Source organism: Austrofundulus limnaeus, unplaced genomic scaffold, assembly GCF_001266775.1.
Source record: "Austrofundulus limnaeus strain Quisiro unplaced genomic scaffold, Austrofundulus_limnaeus-1.0 Scaffold300, whole genome shotgun sequence".
Taxonomy (NCBI): Eukaryota; Metazoa; Chordata; class Actinopteri; order Cyprinodontiformes; family Rivulidae; genus Austrofundulus; species Austrofundulus limnaeus.
The window spans coordinates 143,321-152,190 of record NW_013952702.1 but is presented as its reverse complement, the minus strand read 5'-3'; the positions used below and the strand labels follow the sequence as shown (position 1 = coordinate 152,190).

The 8,870-nt window shown below is 39.6% G+C and overlaps 1 protein-coding gene across 3 annotated transcripts in view; it reads left to right on the top strand.

Annotated features, from left to right (window-relative positions):
* Nucleotides 1-866: 866 nt before the first annotated feature.
* LOC106526917 (SWI/SNF-related matrix-associated actin-dependent regulator of chromatin subfamily E member 1) overlaps nucleotides 867-8,870 on the top strand; it is a 15,732-nt gene continuing 7,728 nt past the window's right edge. The window contains exons 1-7 of one of the 3 annotated variants that reach the window (XM_014021641.1): nucleotides 867-1,006; nucleotides 3,368-3,418; nucleotides 3,602-3,645; nucleotides 4,369-4,473; nucleotides 7,386-7,466; nucleotides 7,759-7,890; nucleotides 8,051-8,222. In XM_014021641.1, the coding sequence (XP_013877095.1) occupies nucleotides 3,412-3,418; nucleotides 3,602-3,645; nucleotides 4,369-4,473; nucleotides 7,386-7,466; nucleotides 7,759-7,890; nucleotides 8,051-8,222 (541 nt within the window). In that variant the 5' untranslated portion in view covers nucleotides 867-1,006; nucleotides 3,368-3,411. Of the gene's footprint in view, nucleotides 1,007-1,721; nucleotides 1,779-3,367; nucleotides 3,419-3,601; nucleotides 3,646-4,368; nucleotides 4,474-7,385; nucleotides 7,467-7,758; nucleotides 7,891-8,050; nucleotides 8,223-8,870 lie in introns of those variants that run through there. The other 2 variants (XM_014021643.1, XM_014021642.1) reach the window with 2 other exon arrangements.

The following is an 8,870-nucleotide window of genomic DNA, read 5'->3' as shown; positions in this document are numbered from 1 at the left end:
GATAGATAGATAGATAGATAGATAGATAGATAGATAGATAGATAGATAGATAGATAGATAGATAGATAAGAGTTTTTATTTGTTGTTTGACATATTTCGTATGGCTTTTATGAAAAGACTAATTTGATCAAAGAATTGCTTTTATTATGAAAGGGTTAAACTAAAGTATCGGAGGTTAAACAGAGCTATAACTCTGGTTTGGATTGGTCGATTTTCCACAGATGATCCCGCCAACCCTGAAATTAGATCAAGAGAAAACTAAGAACAGGTYTGTGCCGGTCCTGTACAGATATATCTAGGGTCCTGATAATTTTCTTAGCAGTTAGCATTAGCTTCAGTTAATATTTAAAATCCACTTAGCATTAGCGAAGCAAAAACTCTTGTTTAGCTSAATTGTGGTTAGTGAAGCTAACGTTTTGGTTATCTGTGTTCCCATCATTATTTACAGTACATTCATGATGTCAGACCACAGACCAGTTGTCCAGATGGAGCATCAGTTTTGGATGATGTTCACATATATTGCCTGATAGAGCTTTAGATGTGATGACATGTCGATCTGTGTTTTGTACAGTGAGTAAAATTAGGCTTTGTGAGATTTGCAAATCATTGGATTCAGGTTTATAGTTATTGCAGTTGTAAAAATAGTGTCTCTGATGATGAGGAACATTTGTTTTGTTGTTTAAATTGTTCTCATGAGGATGAGGAGGTGAAACAGATCAATCAAACCTTAATGTGCATCTTTAGGTGATCTATGAGGACAATAAGTCATGTTTCTTGCAGATTATTGACTGCATTTGTGCACATGTTTGAATAGATGTCTTTAAGGAGACACATGTCTCTGCTGTGAGTGATGCATCATCAGAGACACGGACAGTGGAGGGTGGGGGTGCAGATTTCTGGAGGATTCTGCAGCAATCATCTGAGAACACCCCGGTTTATTTGTGGGGGCTGTTTTTGCCTCACAGATAGCCTCTTAGCCTGGATGTGAGAACGGGAAGCTTTCGGGGTGAGTTTTTCTGCAGCTTTTTCAACATGAAAACAGTTTTTAAAAAAATCATTGTGATCTCTGAATGTTCTGGTACCTCTGGACGTCTTGGGTTGGATTGACGCCGCTCGCTTTTAACATCTCGGGTTTTCTTATCGGTGGCTAAGCTAGCAGCTAACGCTAGCTAAACAGCAACGCTTCGCTAGCCGCGGTGAATTAAATGTCCTTTATCCTAACAACAGGTATAAACCTGTTATTAAAACAAGGGGACAATGAGCGAATAACCAGCTTTTACTTCAGATCAGACAACATAACTCCTGTAATCTGGTTTTGTTAGCGGCTACTCGTTAGCTTTAGCTCGTTAGCTGCTAGCTCACAGCTGTTCTGGATGCGAACAATGCAGACATGTTAATATTGAACTAAAACGACATGTCGACACGGAAAAATGGCCTGAAAACGAGATTTAATGAACAGCTAGGTCCTGCTGACATGGACCCGGCTCTGTACCTGGCAGGGGCGTAGCTTTGTTTTCAGTGTCCGGGGGGCAGAGCCAGAGCCCGCACAGGAGGGTGGGCACCACAGTATGGGCATGTACTTCCGGTATGTACTTCCGGTATTCAGTGTTGTTTAGGTTCAGTCTTTTGATCCGTTACACCTGCCTTTTGTTGACKTATATAGAAATATAGTTATAAATTAGCTTTATTGGTACTTTATGTGGTGATAGAAAAATGTCCTGAAGCTGTAATGATGCTGGGTGCTGGGAGAGATGAAACCTAAGTAGATACGAGCAGAGGTAACTAAATACTTTTACTTTGTTACAGTACTTAAGTAATTTTTTTTGAGGATTTGTAATTTTATCAAGCATTTTTTTAAATTGTTACTTTGAATTTTATTTTGTTACATTCAAAACCTTTACTTCTTTACTTTAAAATGTAACACCTAGTTACTCGTTACAAAATTAAATATGACCCAAATACAACATGAAAGGAGTTATTATTGTACTCTAAAAAAAGAAGTGTTTAATTTACTCAACCAAGTCATGTCAACTAGTTCCATTAAACTTAGTAGAGTAAATTTGAGGCTATATATTACTCAAGTTGACTTAGTGGAACCAGTTTGAGTAAGTAAAGTTAACAATTTATTTCTCAGAGAGTGTGTAAAAGTACTTTTACTTTCCTGATTTTTTATGAACAGTTTTGACTTTTACTGAAGTACTTTTCTCATTAATGATTTTTTTTTTTACCAAAGTCATTTTCTGTTAAGGTATTTTTACTTTTACTTAGCTATTTTTTTCATGTACTTTATAGACCTCTGGATATGAGCACTGTTGTGAGTAATGTTTAGACTACCAGGAAGTAGACATGAACCCATCCAGACCACATTAAATACTGACTTTGTGCATGATTATCTGTGCAAAGGTCATTTAATCCTTGGAAGACCTTTAAACCTTATGATGTTTCTACGAGGAGATTCAGAACTTTAGATAATGGTTTTTTAAAAAAGCACTCCTTGTTGCCTATCATAAACGAGTCAGTTTTTTAAATGCACCGATTTTTTAAAATAATGGATTACGTTGATTATAAAAAATAGTCGACACAAAATTTTATTATTGTGCATTTGTATTATTAAACCGTGTATTTTTAAATTTGTATCTGATATGAAGCAGGCACATCAAAGAGCAGGGTGTTCATATTAGATTCTATGTGACTAAGCTATCAAGCTTTAAGCTATGAGAACTGTTATTTATTTTTTAATTTTTATTAAAAATGCAAGTTTTCTTATTTAGGGTGTAATTATTTTGAGAAGACCCTCTGAAACCTGTCAGACCTCGCAGCAGGGGACAAGTCGTCCATGTTTTGTTCTCTCATTGTGGCCGATACTTTTAAAACTACCACTAACTACTAAAAAAAACTTAACCAAAGATGATAATAGTACCTTCAGTTTCAGGAACAAATCAGCAAATCTTACCTGTAAAGTTGACGTATAGTTTGAAGACATTTTTAGGTTTTATTATCTAATCAAACACTTTGATCTGGGTCTCAGTTCGATGGTAGTTCGGCTCAGATGAGGATATTGTTTTGTACCTGGGTGTATCTGAGGAGAGGAGAAGGCCACAGTTCACTGAGATCACATCACAAACTGCGTGTATGTTTCTGTGTTTGTGTCATGGATAAACACGTTCGCCACAAAATATTCGGTGGTTGTATGAGCTCATGATTCATACATTTGGAGTATAAATAAAGACCATGTGTTGAAGAAACAAAATCTGTCCCAACCCACTTGTTTTTCTCTACATGTTGTCCCCCCCCTCGTCGTCTTCCACAGGTTTATACAACAGAATAAAAGATAAATGAACTTCATGACGTCATGTTTTTGTTTCAGATCCAACGACTGGAATAAACTGACACCAGCACGTCTCTGCAAATATGTCGAGTAAGGAACGACTTTTACTTGTACTGTTGTGTATCTGATGGTATTTAAATTTCATATAACCTGCTGTCTTATTGAACCACAATACTACCAAAACAAAAGTTTCTTTTGTTGTAACCTAATGTGAACTGGAGCCCACTGGGAGACGTTGTGGTTTGTTTAGAGTTTTATTTTCTTAAACAACAGAAAGACCATCCTACGCCCCCCCACCTCCCCCTGCCCCGACAACTGTAAGTACTTTTACATAAAGTTTCAGATACTGTATTACCACTAGGTAAAAGTTGTGCTGTTGTTTGTGTAGTTAGATTTTTAGGTGAGATGATCCTTGTGTTGTTGAAGACAGTTCTGCGTTAGGGCTGTGTGTTGGCAAGGATTTAGTGATATGATACATATCACGATACACGGGCCACGATACGATATATCACACAATATGTCGTGATAGTGTAAACATGTGGATATATCACCATCGTTTTCTCCAAAAGATTCTAATAAAAAAATATATTAAGCACTCCATGCATTACATCCATAAAATCTGATCTAGTATTTGATTAAAAACCAAAACAGTTCTTTAAAAAACCAATACAGTATCAGGAAATGAAATATTGCAATATTTAAGTGTATCGATATGTTCTTACACCCCTTTTATACACATTGTTTTATTCATTAATTGTAATTTTCTCTGCTTGTTTGTTTTATGCTACAATCTTAGCTCTCACCCTCCTTTATAAAACACAACAGCAACATAAAAACATTTGTTTGTTGTTGTTTGTGACCATCAGTCTCTGCCGATGCTCACATTTTAAGAATTATTAAAATCTGATTTATAGTTTCCCCACAGCRACTGTTTGTTTGAGGCTTTTTTGTTTTTTTGTTTCGTTTGAGTAGAGTTTTATTGTGAAATTCTTCTGATTTCCTCCGTCTGTGTCGTTTCTGTCCTCGTTTGTTTCCGTCAGCAAATTTCCAGCAGTGCCGGGTTTGTGGGCTACAACCCGTACAGCCACCTGGCCTACAACAACTACAGGCTGGGGGGCAGCCAGAGCACCAACAGCAGGGTGACGGTACGACTCCAGCAACACATCTTCAATAAACCAAAGAGAAAAGTCACATCTGCCGTTAGTTTGCTGTAAAATCACAATCAGCTGGGTTTAAAAAAACACGAGCCGAAGATCAGCTGGAGAAAAACAGGACAGGTGGAACAGAGAGGCTAAAGGAGCAGAGGTCAACAAGAACGCCACTGTCCACGAGACCAGGAAGTGATAAAGAGCTGAAGCTAAAAGTAACAAAAGATTAGTTAAACGCTAAAGGTAGCAAAAGGCTAGAGAAAGGCTAAAAGTAGCAAAAGACTAGTTAAAAACTAAAGGTATCAAAAGGCTAGAGAAAGGCTAAAAGTAGCAAAAGACTAGTTAAAAACTAAAGGTATCAAAAGGCTAGAGAAAGGCTAAAAGTAGCAAAAGGTTAACCAAAAGCTAAGAGTAGCACAGGAAGACAAAGTCAGCAGCTGAAGCAGATTTCTAAGAGAATGATTTAAATAAAACAGAATAAATTTTGACGTTTTTTTAAAGTGAAATGTTTTATAAATAAAATTAATCATCTTAAAGTATAAAAATGACAAAAATCTGATCTCCTGAATGAGCCGAACGTTTCGAAATAAAAACAGCTAAAAAAAGCACGAAGTCTGCAGAAAAAATGAACAAATTACCACTCCATTATTGAACTTTTATCTAGGACTGATTTAGATATAATCCAAGATGGCCGCCACAGGTTGGTGGCGAGCCCCTCAGAGTGCCTCCAGGACCTTTTTGAGGTTTTGAATGAATTCAGAAACATGTCGAGTCGTCTGTGAGGCAGAATTTAAAGTGCAAAACGTTTCTGACTCTGCAGACGAGCAGAGGGTCCTTCTGTCGGCTGCCACGCCACCTGCCTCCTGTCGGCCATGTTGACGACCCCGTGTCTGCGGGGCTGTTGCCACGGCAACACGCCGTGGTCGGCCCGCTCTGATAGCAGCTTTCTGCGTCGCAGAGGAAAATCTCATTATTTTAGGGTTTTTAATTAAAATGTCTCCTCGCAGGCAGCTCCTGGGCATTATTCCACCTCAAACTGTTAATAAATAAATCATTTAAATGTGTTTTTTAGACCTGAACAACATTTCAGGTCAGAGTTTAGTGACTGAAGCAAACAAATCACTTTCCTCTGCTCAAAAACAAGAACTAAACTGAGCTGATTGAACAGATAAAGCCTCACAAAAACCTGCAGGAAGTCTGGAAAACGGTCGATGACGACCACTGTACAGCTTCACAGGAAAGTCCGGCTGCTTGGAAGGAAAAAACAAGTGAATTTAAGAGTTTTTTCACCTTTTCAAGGTTTTTATTTGCGTAACCTGAGAGCGTCAGGCTGGATCTGCAGCCACAGAGTTGCTCAATAAATCTGTTTGTCTGAGCTGATAACTTCTCACCTCGTGCTGCACGGTTAACAAATACAACCCCCTTACAACGTTTGTCCAAACATTACTTTCTCAGAGTTTCATCAGAACACGTGCAGTCATCGGAGATATTTTGCTAACAGGCACACACAGGTGAAAGATTTTCCACAGCAGGTGATAAAAATCAGGATTTATGCAGTTTTTAATCATTTCTTTTTCCTTTTATTTTTTTAAACCAAGTATAAGATGCAAGTAGGAAGAACCAGTAAATAAATATAAATTTAGATTCACTGTCAAATGCTTTTTATCCCAGCGGTGGATCCGGGGCGGAGCTAGACCTTTTTTGCCACAGGGGGTGGCCCAGATGTTTTTTAGGAGGGCTCATACAAATAAAATTAAACAAGTAATTTCAAACAGCCTACGTCAGCTGCGTTAAGAAATATTGAGCTGAAATTTTGTGTGATCGTAACAAAGAATGATTGAAAAAAATAAACCAAGTGCTAGTCCCAGTTTAAGCTAATTGCTAAAGCTAAGCTAATTTAAAATGGTTCAAACTCAGCCATTTTTACAAATTCTGAGCTGTAATTTGGTATTCGAGTTGCCAAGATCAGTCTCAGTGATATTCTGAAAGCTTATTGCTATTTTAAACTAAGGGCTAATGCTCATTTGAGATATTATTATAAGGTTTGGACACATAAAGCTGATAGTTTGTCTAATAGTAGCTGAAAAATTTCTGCAGCATATTCTGAATGCAAATCAAAAATTCAAGATGGCCACCACAGCTAACTTCAAATGGCTATAACTCAGACGCTGTAAGAGATCCTGACCTGAAACTTGGAGTATGAGCTGAGGGTGATCCCTAATAGACTCTGCAAATCAGAAATCCAAGATGGCCGACTAAGTTAAAAAAGAATAATGCTATAAATCTGACACTTTTACAGATATTAAGCCAAAAGATTCTGAAATCAAATAGAAAAAAATCTAAGGTAGCCACTTGTCAGTCATTTGGGGGTGGCACCTGGGGTGGCTAATTGGGTGTCGGGGGGGGCACTCCTCTGGCTCCGCCCCTGGTTTGATCCCTTTTTTTAATTTGTTCTGTTTTAAATCAAGCAGTGAAACTAAAAACATCATATCYGCACGTTTCATCAATCTGTGAACAGATTTGATGGATTCAAGATGGCCGCCACATATAATAAACACAAAAATGACCATAAATCCATCAATTTGACAAATATTGATATGTTTATTTGTTGAGGATTATCTACAACATGTGTGACCGAACTTATATAAAATCAAACTTAAAAAAGATGATCCTGAATATAAAACATGGTGCAGTTTATYAGATGACTGAATGAATTTAAAGCGGGTCTGCACTCAATGTAAACAAAACACTCTAATCTAATCAGAACGGAGAAGCACCAACTCTTCCACGGACCTCACCAGGGTTCACYTACTTGTAGTCCATTCGGCTGTTTTTGTAGCTAAACGACACGCTCATTGTGTTTTTTGTCTGAATGTGACTTTTTTGTGTTTCCTTTTTTTTTGTCCCAGAACTCCTCTGGAATAAACATCCCGAAGCCTCCCAAACCCCCCGACAAGCCCCTGATGCCGTACATGAGATACAGTCGAAAGGCAAGTACGCTGAAAAAACCTTTTGTTTGTTTGTTTGTTTGTTTTTTGCTGAAAGATGTTTTAGTTTGTAAATAAATCCATGGGCTCTGCGTCAGCCGGACGTGGTTGAAGAGGCAGGTGAGATCCAGGTGTTAGCGTGGTAACGGGGCAGCGGCGACCCCGGTTAAAGACGGAGCGTTTTTTTAAAGCACACGGCCTCCTCTGGTTTGTGACCTCTCTGCAAAGAGACAAGCACTCRTAGCCCCTCCAGCCCAACCCGACCCCCACACCCATGTCTGGTTCTCATCACCAGGTTTGGGATCAAGTAAAAGCCTCCAATCCTGATCTGAAGCTTTGGGAAATTGGGAAGATAATCGGTGGCATGTGGAGGGACCTCACTGATGAGGAGAAACAGGATTATTTGAATGACTACGAAGCAGAGAAGGTTGGTTGTTTTACAGAAAGGGGGGGTTGTTCTGTCGGACCTGCAGCTGTGGTTCCTTCTCCTCTTCCTCCCCTCTTCATCTTCTCATGGTTGATAGAAACGGGTCCAGGTGCCCGCGCTCTCCACTTCCCCGTCATTCCTCTCGTCCTGTCCGCTGCAGATCGAGTACAACGAGAGCATGAAGGCCTACCACAACTCGCCCGCCTACCTGGCCTACGTCAACGCCAAGAGCCGGGCCGAGGCGGCGCTGGAGGAGGAGAGCCGGCAGAGGCAGTCCCGCCTGGACAAGGGCGAGCCCTACATGAGCATCCAGCCAGCCGAGGATCCAGACGGTAAGAACCGTGGTCAGGCCGACCACAGCCTGTTTACATCACAACAACTAAAGTTTTATAAATCACTGTTTGGCTCTGAAATGTCTCATATTTCTTACATTAAGTGAAAATATTCTGCCATTGGAAAAACAACAACTGCACCTGGTAAGAGTCATGAAAAAAGAAAAGATGACGATGTAATAATCTAACACTCTGCTCTTATTAAACTTTAAACAAGATTTAAAACCTTTGTGTGGATATAAGATAAGAAGACTTGGTTAGATGGACAGTTTTTCCAGTGAAACATCCACACTGCCTCTCTGATGGGATAGGGGTGCATTAGTCAGCAGATTACACATCCGGAAAGATTCCATCAATGTAGAAAAGTATCTACAGGTTTTAGACCCTCTGGTCCCATCCAGAACTGTAGAAGACCTAGAATCCTTCATCAGACCAGAATGTGTCAACAGATCCTCCAGAACTGGTCTCCTCAGGTCAGGGTTCCACAAATCCTACTGCCCGACTGCCCGGGGCAGGTAAAACTCATGGTGTGTCCCGATGCCTGCCTGTCCTGTAGAACTGGTCTCCTCAGGTCCAGTAGAAATGGTCTCCTCAGGTCCAGTAGAAATGGTCTCCTCAGGTCCAGTAGAACTGGTCTCAGATCCTCTA